The sequence below is a fragment of the Triturus cristatus genome, chromosome 4_1 (genome assembly GCF_964204655.1).
Source record: "Triturus cristatus chromosome 4_1, aTriCri1.1, whole genome shotgun sequence".
Lineage (NCBI taxonomy): Eukaryota > Metazoa > Chordata > Amphibia > Caudata > Salamandridae > Triturus > Triturus cristatus.
This window is the reverse complement of record NC_140585.1, coordinates 1,192,368,688-1,192,383,757: the sequence shown is the minus strand read 5'-3', so window position 1 is coordinate 1,192,383,757 and position 15,070 is coordinate 1,192,368,688. Positions and strand designations below refer to the sequence as shown.

Here is a 15,070-nt window from a genome sequence, read left to right as displayed (position 1 = left end):
AGAGTTGGACTTGCAGGGAGCTTATTTCCATATCTCTGTCCTGCCTGCCCACAGACGTTACTCACGGTTTATGGTGGGCCGCGAGCACTTTCAGTTCACTGTGCTTCCCTTTGACCTTACCAGTGCCCCTCGGGTGTTCACAAAAGTGATGGCGGTTGTCGCAGCTAATCTGCGCAGATCAGGGGTACCAGTCTTCCCCCTATCTCAATGACTGGCTGTTGAAGGCAGGCTTGCCCCAGGCCGTCGTCTCCCACCTCCAGACCACAGCGGACCTCCTGCACTCGCTGGGGTTCACTAGCAACTTGCCGAAGTCACACCTGACTCCCTCTCAGAAACTCCCTTTCTTCGGTGCGGGTCTGGACATAGTGCAGGTTCGGTCCTATCCTCCCGAGCAGTGAGTCTGGGATATTCTGGCAGTGATACCGATGTTTCAGCCTCTATCCTGGATTTCTATGAAAATGACTGAGGCTGCTGGGCCTCATGGCCTCCTGCATCCTGGTGGTGGATCATGCTAGACGCCATATGTGGGTTTTGCATTGGGAACTGAAGTTTCAGTGGACGCATCATAATTGAAATCTTTCCGACTATGTTGGGATCTTGGAAGGAACTGCTTACCAACTACAGTGGTGGCAAACAAACCACGATTGAGGTCAGAGGCAGATCCCTCTCCCTTCCCCAACCAGATCGGACGGTGGTGACTGATGCATCACTCTTGGGATGGTGCGGCCACCTGGGAGAGGCAGAGATCAGAGGCGTCTGGTCTCCGGCGGAGTCTGGTCTCCATATCAACTTTTTGGAGCTCCGGGTGATCAGAATGGCACAAAGGCATTCCTTCTCTCTCTCTAATGGAAAGTGGTGCAGGTGTTCACCAGCAACACCAACGCCATGTGGTACTGCAACAAACAAGGCAGGGTGAGGTCGTGGACCCTTTGTCTGGAGGCTCTCTGCTTCTGGACATGTCTGGACCATCAGGGCATATCCCTGGTGATTCACCACCTGGCAGGTTCTCTGAACGCCAGCGCGGACAAACTTGTCGGTGTCTGGTCGATCACAAATGGCGTCTTCATCCGGAGGTGTCGCATGGTCTCTTTCAACTGTGGGGAGAGCCTTGGTTAGATCGGTTTCCCTCCGAAGAGAAATTGCAATCTCAGCAGTATTGCGCGTTGGAATTTCCAAGGCAGTGCTCGCTCAACGACGCTTGTCGTGAGTGGAGCCTCGGCCTCTTCTAAGCCTTTCCTCCAATACCACTTCTGCCCAGAGTGATCAGGAAGATCAAGCACGACCAGGCTCAAGTCATTCTTGTGGCTCCGGATTGGGCACGAAGAGTCTGGTATCCTAACCTTTGGAGCATGGTCATCGATCCTGCGATCAGACTGCCCCTTCTGGAGGATCTTCTGTTGCAGCAGCAGGGGACGGTACTTTACCTGCACCTGTCCAGCCTCCACCTCCTTGCGTGGAGATTGAGTGGCGGCAGATGACCGCTTCCGACCTTCCTCCCGAAGTCTGTAATGTTATCTTGGCAGCCAGGCATCCCTCCACTAAAACGGTATATGCCTGTAGATGGAACAAATGTGGCGTGGTGCACATCAAATTATATGGGTGGGCCCTAGTTACCCCGCATAACACGGGCTAAAGAAAATGCAGATGAAAGGGGGTTGTATGCGGGAATTAATGCGTATAATGGAGTTTGTCCAATGATTACACTAATCACCGACCTTGTCTGCACGATTTCTGCAAATTTATTTTAGACCATTCAATTAAGCTTATAATCTTTTACTCGTGGAGTGGATACCTGGATTCCTGCATTACAACCCCCTTTCATTTGCATATTGTGCACAGCAAAGGCTCTTGATTCCCTTTCTGCCCCCTTTTTCAGAAGTTCTGTTGTACATACTTTCTTTGGCCCAGCAGGGCTCTGCTTTGGGCACCCTTAAGGGTTATCTTTCGGCTGTCGCTTTTCTGAGACTGCCAGATTAGCCTTCTTTGTTCAAATCTCCCATTATTGATAGGTTTCTTAAGGGCCTTACTCACTTGTTTCCTCCATCTCCTTTTATAATTTTCCAATAGGGTGCCAAACTTGATCACAACAAACCCCAATTTTCTGGTGGCAGTAGAAACTATGGCCAAATTATTTTGGTGCATGTACTATCTCAGTCCTGTTTCTTAGAGCGATCTTAGAGAATGGGTCAGCTGTCTGGACATATTTTCTTGTGCAGGCTTTAGCATGAGCTACTGTTCTTTTCCACAGGATCTCAATAGTTATACCCAATGTTGGCTTTTGTGATAGTTGTTACTTGGCACCATATGTAGGATGCGGGTAAGAGCCTGGTGACCCAGGCAGGTATCTCTGAATTGCTTAAGGTTGTGCATTGGTTGCCCTTTCTCAGAAAGTACAATTGAAGTCTCTAAGGTTTTTGCATAGCATTTGCCATGGCCATGCTTCTATCATTCCTGTTTTGTTGTGGCTAGTTGAAGTGGGTATTCTGTCCGTCCCTTTTAAAAAAAAAAGGCAACCATTCTGTGTCAGCTGACTATTTCTGGCTGTGGACTAGGCACAAGTTAAGTCACATCCAGTTGTAAACAGCCATCACAAAGATTGTGTGTGTTCGTTGAAATGGGGGAATTTTGTTGAAGTAGTAAAATGGAAGCAATTAGACCAAATGGTGGAGTGGTAGATCAGTTGTTAGTGTTTTCGTTTAAGGAAGCTAGTTTAATCCTCCAACTGTTTTCTACTCTAAAATGTATCTGTTATGACTGGAACTCCGTGTTCTACTGGTGTTATTTTATAAAACTAATACTACAGAAGTGCATAGATCTGATTGGGTCATTCCCTTTTTAGGTCTCGCTGGCGTTGCAGCGCGAAGCGCTGCCGCCAACGTGAACTATTGTTGCCGTGATGCCTCTCAAGGGAGACAGACCGGGGCACGCGCAGCGATCGGGGTCTGTGGACGCGCTTGCGCAGACGCACACACACAGACACATGCGCGTGTGCACACCCCGCCGCTGCCGACCCCCCCCTCACCGCATCCGTGGCTGCCTAACGCGCGCGCACACACCTCGTACTGACTTGTTCTATAACGAGGTACCATTTTGTAATTCTAGAGCTCATTCATTTATATTTAGTAATTCTTCTACGCGGTGTAACTATGTAATGACTTATGTCTACTGTAAACCGCTCTGCCACCTTTAGGTATGCTCATGCTATCTAAAACGGCAAATAAATAGTAATACCCTGTAAGAGTAGACTCGCCCTGCAAAGCACTATTTGCTGAAAACCTAGGAGTGACAGAAAGCCACCCTCCTTGAATGGAAGCAGTTCATAGCCACACAACACCACTAGTGCTAATTGAATCGGGAGATCTGCACGTTACACAAATGTCTGCGGCAGGTGCAGTAACCCTCTGAGCTGTGTTAGAAGTGGCAGTCCAGCCCCTCTCCAATAACTAGCCTCCAGCAGTATCTCAAACGACCAAGTACCGACGGTGTCTCATTTCAATGACATGCCATGAGATAGCAGACGCCTCCTTCATCAAACAGGACACGTGCCCCTGGACATCCCACGTGAGGGAGGGGGCACACACGAGCAAAAAGGGTAGCTGCGTGGATCAATGCTCCTGCTGCGAAGATAAGAGTGTAAACCACTGCCTGCACACATGATTCCAGCAAAGGCCAGGGATACAGGTGTCGGATCGGAGTACAGTGTGCTGCCCCAACTCGAACTGACTTCCATGCGCTTTCGAATAATGGGCCCCTTTCCTAAATCGCATAAAGGGGGTTGGGGGCGCTGACTTGTACGTAGATGCAGCACGGCACGCTGCACCCGTATCATCATGTGACTTCCTCAAACTGAACCGAGTTTTCACCAAACATCACGTTGGGACCTGCCCGTAGTTTTCATTCCAGGCCTGAAACTAGCGAGTGCAGTGAAACCCCAGAGCCAGGCAAGCTGCTTGCACCTGCCATGGGGCAACCTGAGAGCTCTGCGGTGCGGGGCTGGGTGCCCGGGCGCACCTGTGCTTACCTGGCCGGCTCACTGCAGCTCCATATCGGGGAGGCGGGCCCGCGGGGCGCTCCTCGCACTCTCAGCCCACCTGCAGCCCGCTGCCGGGGCCGAGCCTCTCGAGGAAGTCTCAGACATCCCCTTCCTGGAGAGGAAACGTGAACAAGTGCTCAAGAGCGGCCCTGACCTGTGCCTTAAAGGGGAAGGGCTGGGTTCCAAGCCTTAAAGCGGCAGTACAGCACCCGCCCTCAGCAAACACCGCTGCACTCCTAGGCACAGTAGGCGGGGATAGAGAGCCCCCACCACCACCCCCTCCTCCCGACAAGCTCACCCCTTCCTCGGTTTTACCAGATCTTGCCACATTTTTGAAATGTTTAGTATTTGTGTTGTCATTCACCCCCTATGTACACTCCCCCCCCCCCCCCCCCATAGGCCGGATATGTGGCCAGTATGGCTTAGTAGACAGGGCACAAGTCACAAACAGCATTGGCATAGCCAATAGGTCTCGCCTTTGGGACCTTATAAGTGTTTAACCATGCAACAGTTAATGTTGTTGCACCAAGGATATTGTGCTGCATAACTAAATACTTATAAGGTCCCAAAAGCGAGACCTATTGGCTATGCCAATGTTTGTTTAAATTTGGAGACATTGGAATCTGCTTGATTCGTTTACTTTTGGCTTAGTTTCAAATTCGGTGTAAATCGGCTAATGGAACCGAAAGGTAAGCCAGAAAAGCACTTTTGGAGGTATGCATACAAATTCCTCATGTTCACATTCTGCACTTAGATGGGTTAATTTTGTGTTTACATATTGTTAGGATCTGTGGGTGAGCTCTCGTATCAGAATTTTTAACAAATTGGTTGAGTTAGCATTCTTCAGTGTCCGTACCAGCGCACCGCTCTACAGACCTGGTAAATTCTGATTGGCTTAGAGCATCTGAGATGTTTGTTTGTTCGCAGTGTTAGATATGCATTCTCCTAGGAGGACCGAAGCTACTGCTAAAAACATTTTGCATTGGACTAAACACTGAGAAAAAGAGGAAAGAAAATATCCACACCGGAGTAAGGAGGACACATTTCAACGTGAGCGACAATGCTAGCATTAGGTAACAACTACAGTTATGTTCTTTATTCCTGGAAATCCAGACCTTCACATGATGTGCGGATTGAACGTGAAACCCCCAAGTACATACCACAATTTCAGTGTGCTCTCATTTGATTTTCACTACTATAATTAGCTAAATCACTACTGTCAGAACCTCCTTCGGAGAGCCACGGGGCAAGCAGGAGTTACTGGGCCCAACAAATGAACAGTCTTACCTGACTGCAGCCAGTAAGTGTGGGATAACCAGGACACGTCTCTGTGGGCTCTGGTTTCCCGCTGCTGATGGTCCAGGACCTTCCATAGTATTTTCCCGATGGTGCGTCGGACCTCCTCAGTCTCTGGACAGGCTGTGTCTGTCAGACGTCCTCCTCCACAACTCATTGGGGAACGGTAAGTGTCCTTCACGCCAGCCTAGGAACGATGATCCTGGGCAACAGCCCTGCTTTCACAGTGGTGCACTCATGGCACACAAGTCACCGATTTCACTTGCACAAGGGCGATGGTCCCAATTTCACAGTGGCCGCCTTCTGGCTCACACGGGTCACTGACATCTTCTGCACCAGTGTGAAGGCCTTTACTTCATGGTGTCTTTTTCCTGGCTCATGGGAATCATTGACTTCTTTTGTAGAGTGATCCCAATGGACCCAGGCATTTCACATTTTGTCCACCAGGATACACTTGGCAGGGTCTCCGCTGGGCCTCTCTCTGCTCCTCCTCTCAGAATCCGCTGGTCAGTGCAGTCAGAAGGCTGGTGCTCCAAGCTGTGGGCAGTGGTTTTGACTTCCTGGGTGATGGTCCCTCACCCAGCTGGTAGACTAGCAGAACTTAGTCCCTGGTCCCAGCAAGTAGAAGTCTTGGCAATCTTCTCTGATATTGAATAGTGCTTAATAAACACTTGTGGAACTCGTGCTTCCACCTTCATAGTCCAAATCCAGAGACTGATGTGAATTTTGTGTCTGGTCCTTGGAAATTCAGGTTGTGTGTTGACTAATTTGAAGTGCCATCTCCTCTACCCTGTCCTTTGTCAAAGGGGCAGTATGTTGCAGCAGGAGTGGCTTCAGTCTTGCTTGACCCACAACACTGGCCAATGGAGTAATCGGGGCTCACACTAGGCTGTCATTCTCCAGTGAAATATACCTCACAAAGGTTCAACGGCCTAAGCCTTCCCCTCTTTCCTTCGTCCCTTGCCTCACAGTTACCTTCAGAGCATCAACAATTCACATCTTAAGCGTGACATTGCTCAACTGTGGGGATCCCAGAGGCCCCCGGCGGTGTCGGCCTGGAAAGAACACATGGATTGGTGCATGTTCCGAGAAAAGGTGGTGTATGTGGCGAGGGGTAAGCCTGGGGCATGGGTGAAAGTATGGGGCCCCTGGAACGCCTACCGCGGGGGTATCTGCGCGCCACCACTGCTGCCTGCTGCCTCACCAACCCCGTCCCCTTAGTTGACTCCTTTCCCCAGCCCCGGGCACAGAGTTCCCCCAGTCCTCGATCTGTTCCCCTTCCCCTCTTTAGACTCCTGTGGATGGCTGGGGTCCCCCATTCTGGGAGCACGTGCTGTTACTTTCGATTGCGGGTTGCCTTGCGGGTGTGATTTTTCGTGTTGTTTGTATAAAATGAAACCGTATTGTGGGGTCAGAGTAATGTGGCCCACGACGTTGATACCTCCTGATTCTGCTTCTCTGCAAGGCCAAGTGTTTTTGAACGTATGTCATATGCTCCTGTCATTCTAGCGGCCGGCCGGAAGGTTGTAGGCCCATACTTGTATATTCTTGAGATTGCAATAAACTGTTTCAAAAAAAAAAAAACAATTCACATCTTCTGTCTGTGGGTTGCAGTCCTCACCTCCAGCAACATTTCAAGGCCCAGGGCTTCCAAATGGAACTGACAGACCTCCTTCTTGTTCTGTACCATGCACAGGCACACATACATCCCAGCATGCACATGCAAGTATCACATGCTGTCAGGCGCTACCCATAATCACTGTGTAGACCAAGAATGAGTTACGTACACAGCTGTGGAACTTTACATTAGTGGGCCTGTAGGCATCCCACCTGTGACATAGGTAACAAGCATTGGCATAGCCAATAGGTCTCGCCTCTGGGACCTTATAAGTGTTTAGCTAGAGCTATTGGCTATGCCAATGTGTTAAAGTTATGTTGTAGAAAAGTGTGGCTGCTGTCTAGCATATTGAAAAATTGTAATAAAGAAAAACAATACAAATGTGTTGGTTCCTCTGGTCCACTTCGTAAATGGAGACCCTGACATTGTCCTTCTGGCTTCTGCTTATGTTACAGTACACTGGTGTACATTAGTGTAAAAATTGGTGGTGCAACAGCAAAATGAAATATTGTCTGTTGAAGCGCTCCATTACATTGGATTGTGGCTGTTCCTACCCTACTCATCCAATTCTGCAGCCAGTGCACATATTTGTAATCACCCTCATTGTGTTTATTTAATTTATGTATTTTGTTGTGAGTTTATTTATATTTTAAAAAGCACCTTTTTATTAGATTTTGTGCACTCGCTGTCAATCATGCTGCTTGTGGTTTTTGTCTTTTAAAGCTGCGGTACTTGCACTGATGCTGGGTGGGGCTGGCCATGTGTGCTTAATGGGTGGTAGTGCCCTTGCATGCAAGTGGTTGGGTCTGTCCTTGTATGCAGAGTAGAAGGGATTACCTTTTTAGGTGGAATAGATAGCACCGCCCTTGCATGGATGGAAGAATACATTCACACTCCTTCATGCCTGGTGAACATGCTTCTGTAATGAAGGTTAATATCATTACCTTTGCATGTAGTTGCAATAACGTATTGCTAGAGCATGTGTGGCAGTACTCTTTCCTGCAGGGTGAATGTCAGCTCACTCCCTTGTAAACTCAGTGGTCAGTCAGTCCTCCGTTTGTAGGGTGGACATTTCACTAGCTGCTTAGTGGGTAGCAGTCTTAGTCAGCTGGTTCATACTGCTTTGGTCGAGTTTGAGGGTGCCATTGCTCTTGCATGCCCAGAGAGGCTGTACAAAGGACTCCTTTGATCAGTGTAGGAGGGGGGGGGTTCCTGAAAGATGGGTTGCAGTCACCTTGTATGTATTGTGGGTAACAATGGTCTTTCCTACAAGGTGAAAGGCAATGACCGTGATTGCTTTATGTAAGAGCCCTATCATTCAGGGTGGTATAACATCTTTGTGTGCAAGGTGAGCTTAAGTGTCCTTGTATACGCTGTGGCAGTCAATGGTTCTCAGTGTAGTGTGGGTGACCGTGCTCTTCAATAAATGGGGCTTTTTATTGCAAGGTGGTTGGCAGTACCCTTGTGTACAGGGTGTAGGGCTATTGCTTACAAAAGGGTGGTTGCTAGAGCTTTCCCCTGCAGTTTTGGAGGCAGTGCTCTTATCATCTGGATAGATGGAGGTGTTGTTAAATGCACTGGGGGTAGCAATGCTCCTTAGGGAATGGTTGTGCTGGTGAGCCCAGGGTGTGTGGCAGTTTACTTGAATGCAGGGTGAATACTAGGAACTGTGTCTGCATGGCAGGTGGCATGTCATTGCCTGTGTCCTATCTGCCGGGGTTGTGGCATAACCTTTGCTGGTAGGTTGGGTGGCATTACCCCTCTCCTGGAGTGCTTGACAGTGTACTGTTGCCGGCAGGCTAAGCACAGTACTTTAGTTTAAGTGGTGAGTGACAGGGTTTTTTACTGCAAGGTGGGTGTCGCGTGCTTTCCTGCAATGCATGTGACATTGTACCTTGATCCAGGGTGATCAGCTGTGTTCCCCATTGGCTGGTCTTGCTCTTGCCCTTAAGTTGAATGGAGATTTAAGAAATCTTCAGTCGGGTTGCCCCTTCTATTGCCTTCAAGGTGGGTGAATGGTTGTGCTTTTGCCTGCAGGGTGACTAGCACTGCTTTGTCCAAGTGGGTGTTTAGGAGTATTCTGTCTCAGTGGGTGATTGTCTATTGAACAACAAGGTCTGTGTTGGTGATTTTGCGACGAGTGTGCGTGGCAGTTCCCCTTAACATTCAGGGTGGGTGGCAGTGCCCTCTCTTTCAGGATGTGCCGTAGTGCCCATGCCTGCAGGATGGCAGGGACTTCGTCTCTTCACGCCCATGTCTGAAAGCCGCACGCGCAGGCCCGTCTTACTGCGCAGGGCTAAAAAATGTCTAGAATGGTTCCTCTGTGCTGTGTTCACGTTTATCATGGAGACAGTGCCACTCACCCTGAGATATCCAGGGGAAGGCCGCCCCTGCCAGTGAGGAATGTCTGGTTACCTCACATGTCAGTCTTCATGTAAAGTCCCCGCCTAAAGGACGGACGATAGACAGGAAGCCGACGGGGCTCTGCTGGTGCACGCCTGGGGAATTCCTGGCTCCAGGCTTCAATGGGTCAGGCGGGTTCAGGGATGTACCCCTGGCAAAAAATGAGACACTTAATTCTGGGAGGAGGCTGAGCACTTGTCCCGAGCTCGGCACCAGCCTCGAGCTGCCGGGATTGATGGCCTGTACCAGTGCTTCTGTCTGCTGGTGTCTGCGTCCGTACGTGCCTGGCAGGGCAATGCGCACTTGGCAGGACCAGTACAGTCTGACCAGGATGCAGTGCGCGCAGCAGCACGAACACATTGTACAACAAAAGAGGAAACACTGTGATGAGGAAGACAGGAGCTGAAAAGTACAAAACTAATAGCGTCGCAGATAAATACACAACGACACAACTGCACCAGTTGTATATACACAAGTACAAAAAAAGCGGAATACACAATGCAGCACACACAAGCAATTGAAAGAAGCATTAGCCGCGCGGCCGTGTAAGCGAAAGTGATCGCGAGGATGTGCTCTGTGGTAGGTACGCAAGTGGTGCGCGTGCAGCAGTGATCGTGCTGGAAGGGAGGCAGATGGCGGATGCGCGCGTGAACGCCAGCTTGAGGACAGCGAGGTCTGGTAGCACTTTGAAAACCCCAATACTAAATGTCTCGCAGAGCAGCGCACGCGCTGGCGAGACCTAAAAAGGCCTGATTGCTACTATATTGGTATGCTGCCACCCCCGTGCTGGTGGCACTTACCTCCTGATAAGGGCAGGAGCCCTCCATCACTATCAGGGTAGTGCTTGATGTGCCCCTCCTGATCTAATAAGGCTATATTACAATTAGATAAGCCTACATCCTGGCGCACACATGATCTGTGTACGCCTGTGTCCACAAATCAGTACCTAGGATCCAGGTAGTAAAGGCGCTGGAGCACTCAGGGCAGGCATGCTCATCTGTCACCACGCAGGGGACTTTTCTGTCCCAAAAACTACGCATTTGCCGATATCCAAAAATAAACTGCAAAAAATCATTGTTAGCGATAGTTATGTTTGGGATCCATTTAACATCTAAAAGATGCCTGCGATTGGCATTTTCTGCTTATAGTCCCCAATGGAACCACAACACACTCAGTAGTCTGGAACAGCAAGAATTAATGATGGTGTATTATGATTTGAGTACTATATGATTAGTGAATAATGAATATTTAGTAAATCCTTGTTTGGACTTGTATTGAATACACTGCTTATATGAATTGTGTGCTTACTGCTCCATGGCATGGTTTTCTGCCTGCCTGCATTGTACCTTATCAGGATAGCCAGAATTCACTTCGAGAGGCATCATGTTTTACCCTGACCTCCTGCTAACGTCTCCCTTTCCTCCACAGGGGATGGCTCTTCACCAGCGAGCGACCGAAGAACGGACCCCGTCTCCCGGGCCTGCGCAGTCTTTCCTTGCACAGCAGCGCCTAGCGACCAACGGCCGCCGTGGGCGCCTCAACCGCACACAGTCCATGGTGCTCAAGTACACTCCTGGCGAGAAACAAGCTGCACCCCACTGACGGTGCAGAAGGAAACTTTAAACCACCTCTGGGACTCCTGCATCAGGCACGGGCGCCTGTGCATTTGACAGATGGACGTCAGAGCTCTGTTTCCTCCTCAAAATGGCTGCCCATGCCTCTATCCCCAAATCTTATTGGGGCACCTGGGCCAGTGATGCTAGACACTTCAGTATTGGTGCATCCGAGAAGGTTAATTGATCTGCGCCTTAGCTAGTCTCGCGACCTAGCGACTTGTATGAACAAGTGGTCAATAATGGTATTTTCGCTACGTGTACCAAAGCTACAAATACACGGGTTTCCTTTCTCCTCAGGCTCGTCGTCCTGCCATGAACTTTACACAACGGAGTCACTGCTCTGAGGAGTTTGTCTTGTTTCCAAGCATCACTTCGCTGAAAACTGATGTTTTTAACTTTTGTATCTTTACACCCACACTGCAACGTTCTGGGTTTTTAGCGGTTTATTTTACTTGTCCGGGGTGCTGGTGTGTATTTCTGTGAGTGTGTTTAAGTGCAGTTTGCCTCTGTGAGTCATTTGGTGTCGCTGTTGAAAAGGAAGGTTGGTGGGAGTGTGTATGGAGAAGGAAATGTTGCTTATTGTATATCATTGTCTAAATGTTAGTGTTTGTATGTTTTGGTGTAAGGGTGGGAGAACTGAAAGTTGGGAAACCATGTTCACTCCGCCAAGCATGTTTGGGTTGTAATCTTGGGGGAAGCCCCTTGAAGACCTGACTGTGACACTAAGAAAGCCTGGTATGACTGGAATACGAACCTCACTGTCATACATAATACATTGGTGTTTTTTGTTTGCCTATTTTTGCTTAAAGCAAAAGCTAATCTACACAGCTAAAAATGAACTGAAGGGTTCGAGAGACAATCTTGAGTGGGTTAAGAGTGCGGGAGTAAATGTTTTAAAGCTGCTATTTTAGTAACCCCTTGGATTCATTTCTGGAAGGGTAGATGATTACAAATGATTTTTTCGCCATCCATTCTTCAGTCACCCAGTCTTCGAGCACTGCGGGATATTAAAGGTGTGCATGTGTGTGCTGCCCCGAGCCACACCATTGTGTTCTTTGAGCGTCTGTCTTGGGTTTTATCTTTTTTTGGTTATGGGGCTTGAGTAAGATTAATACATAAAGTATTATTTTTACTCAACCCTGAACAGTTGGGGTTGGGTATCATCTGGTCCCACTTCTCAAGTCTGCATTTTGAGGAGCGATTACCCTCCGTTCAAAAATGTTATATTGGCGCAAGTGTGGCTTGCGACCTTAATGGCTGAGGCTGTAACCTTTATTCTGGTTTGTTTGTGAGCAATACAGACTACAAAAGTCCGTCATGCCTTCCATGACATTTGCACATGTTTTAACTACTACTGAACAGCTTCTGCTGTTATTATTTTTTAAAGTTGTTTCTTTTTTATGGTCCATCTTAATGTCTCTGTTATGAAGCTTCTTTTTAAGTGAGGCGAGTTTATTGCAACATATTTTTGTCCGGCTTCTCTCCAGGGGAGCTGTGACAGTTAAAACACCAAGAAGCAGAGGACTTCATTAAGGGCTGTTTGAATGATTTTATAATTGGATTTTCTGAAGGCTGCACCTTTTGCCCAAAAGCAGCAAAACAGTCCAACAAGCTTACTGTTGAAAATGTTATTCATTATTCCGTATAATTCTTTTAATTAATAATCGCACTTGATGCTGCCAGCTTGTGCAGTCTGAGTTCTTGGTACTGACCGCATGTGAAACCCTCAAAATAGGCTGTTCTGAACCTCTCCATTTAGGAAGAACTGTTTCAGTGGAAAACGGAGAATCAAAGTTCTGTATGTGCCACTCGACCATGTCCAAAGGGAACCTTAGTCTGAAGAAACTCTAGTAGACATTGTTTGTTTACTTAAACATCTGAAATAAGGCTTCTTACATTTTTGTCTCCTTTTTCAAAACGAGTTGGTAAAATTTTCCACCTGTGTGCCAAATAGGGAGAAATCTCATCTTTGTCTTAGCATCAATCACTCTAACCTACTTGTGCTGGCCCTTTGTTCTTTTTTTGTTTTTTAATTTCCTAAAATAGAATTTCAAAAGTGACTTGACTTTTTTAACCTGGATTATTTTTTGTGTAACTTGTATTTTTTGTAATAATAATATTTCTGTATTTCAATTACTTCCTGTAATGCACCTATTGCATTTTGCACATTTTTTTCATGTATTGTTGTGCCCATTTTGACTGGATTTGCGAGCACGCCCTGTCTTTTGTCTTCTGTGGTGGTACATTCTGCGCACACACTTTCTTGAACTTCAGTGTAATTGGCTGAGGGAAGCACAAGTGCTCTCTATTCAAGTCTCATGGAAATATGAAAGGAGCTGATATGGTCTTGGGTTTCTCTCACAACCCACATTCTTATTTCAGTATCCTCATATTGTCAGAAAGTCAGTTTACTTTCCTAGGGCAAGTTCCCCTAACCGCTAACATTGAGTTCTTGGTATCGGGGTACACTTGCATGTGTTTACTATTCTGCAATGTATTTTAGTATTTCTTTAACACTGTTTTTTTCGTGCCGATTTAGAGTAGAGGTCTTGTAAGCCAGTACCCTGGTTTTGCTTTTTGTAGAGCGGGCTGAACTGGCACGGTGCTACACGTTCTCCGCTGCTACTTATGGTCTTGCCTTCACAAGAGGCCAGGCTGGGCCTTCTGTACAAACAGGTTACTTGTTCACTGGCCTTATAGAATAGCTGCTAGAGAGTGCCTCTCACACTACTGCCAGTCAGTGCACTATGCAAGCAGCTGGACTGGCCCTTTCAGGTACCTGCCACTGTGGGCATGGCTACACAATAATCTAAACTTCTTTTCTTCTACTATATGTCCTAGTTCACTGGGCCCAGAAACTGCTGTAGAAGAGACCAGTCCAACCTTTAGGGACTCATCCTCACTGGTTGCATGTACAAATCTAAACTAGTCCATACACAGGTACTTGTCCTAGTTCACTAAATAAAATTACTATTGCACAAGTGGGTACCTAGGCGGACCGATTTCCCATATACATGGTCCATTAGTGCGGTCACTCTTTCACAAATGATAAAGTGCAGGCAAGTTCTCTCTGAAGTTCCCCATTTACCAGTCCTGGTCATTGAAAGACCAGCAGCTAAGCCAGCCTGTTTGAATGTGAATAGTCATCATCTTTAGGGTGGGAATAATCATTCAACAGGCCAGTGCAGCACACAGATTAGATTTACCCTTATGTATACTTATCGTCGTTCAGTTGATCAGTCAGTGCAGCACTACTGGCCCAAACTGGTCCTCCTCATTCATTGGCTTTGGGTTTTATGCTACAGGGGCAGATATGCTCCCTGAGCCTCTGCTTTCCTAGAACTTCTGTAATGGACGAGTGCTGGTGGGTAACATGCACAGACTGCGAAGGTCCATGGTGCCTTTTTTTAATTGAAACCATCACTTTGGGAATCCATTGGGTGAGACTTCATTGGTGAAGCCCTGTGCGTCTGGTCAGGTAGAAACACTCCCCTCCAGGTGCATTGAACACATGTCATAGTCAACATTTCATGATTTTTTTTTTTTTCCTTTTTATTATTAATGTAGGGTGAGGCACATTTATGTGCCTGATGTTTGAAATGCAACAACATCCTGTCGCCTCCTGAACCTTTGCTGTTAGTGTTATCTTTAGCTACGTTTTGTGTTTGCTGCCTCAGTTAAGTTCGGATTAATTTTTGTTTGTAAAGGATGGGAATCCCCCATTGGTCTTAATTGTCTAGTTAAAGGTTTTCATTGGGTCGAGATCTTTATATTTGTACGTCTGTGTGGGGGGAAAGGCCGTGACACATGTTGCTTTTTAAATTTCTGCACTACAAATAAACACCAAATTCTTCGGACGATCATTGTCATTTTTTTTCTCTGCTTGTTTTAACCCCCTGAGTGGAAAGGTCTTGAGTTGCGCATGGCTTTAAAGGGTCTTCTCTCTATTAAAGGGGAAACACACAATATTTATCCACTTCTACTTTGCATTACAGTACGTGCCTCGTCACTCACCAGAAAGGCACGCATTTTGCTGCCCCTTGCCTGTCCTTCCTTAAGCATGGCGCTGGGACGCGCTAGGGAGGTTGGCACTAGTCCTGCCCT

The 15,070-nt window shown here is 47.6% G+C and overlaps 1 protein-coding gene across 2 annotated transcripts in view; it reads left to right on the top strand.

Annotated features, from left to right (window-relative positions):
• The window catches only part of HOOK2 (hook microtubule tethering protein 2), a 289,087-nt gene extending 274,263 nt beyond the window's left edge, over positions 1–14,824 (top strand). For both annotated transcript variants that reach the window (XM_085654470.1, XM_085654469.1), the window contains exon 22: positions 10,779–14,824. In XM_085654470.1, the coding sequence (XP_085510596.1) occupies positions 10,779–10,952 (174 nt within the window). In that variant the 3' untranslated portion in view covers positions 10,953–14,824. The remainder of the gene's footprint in view (positions 1–10,778) is intronic.
• Positions 14,825–15,070: the final 246 nt, after the last annotated feature.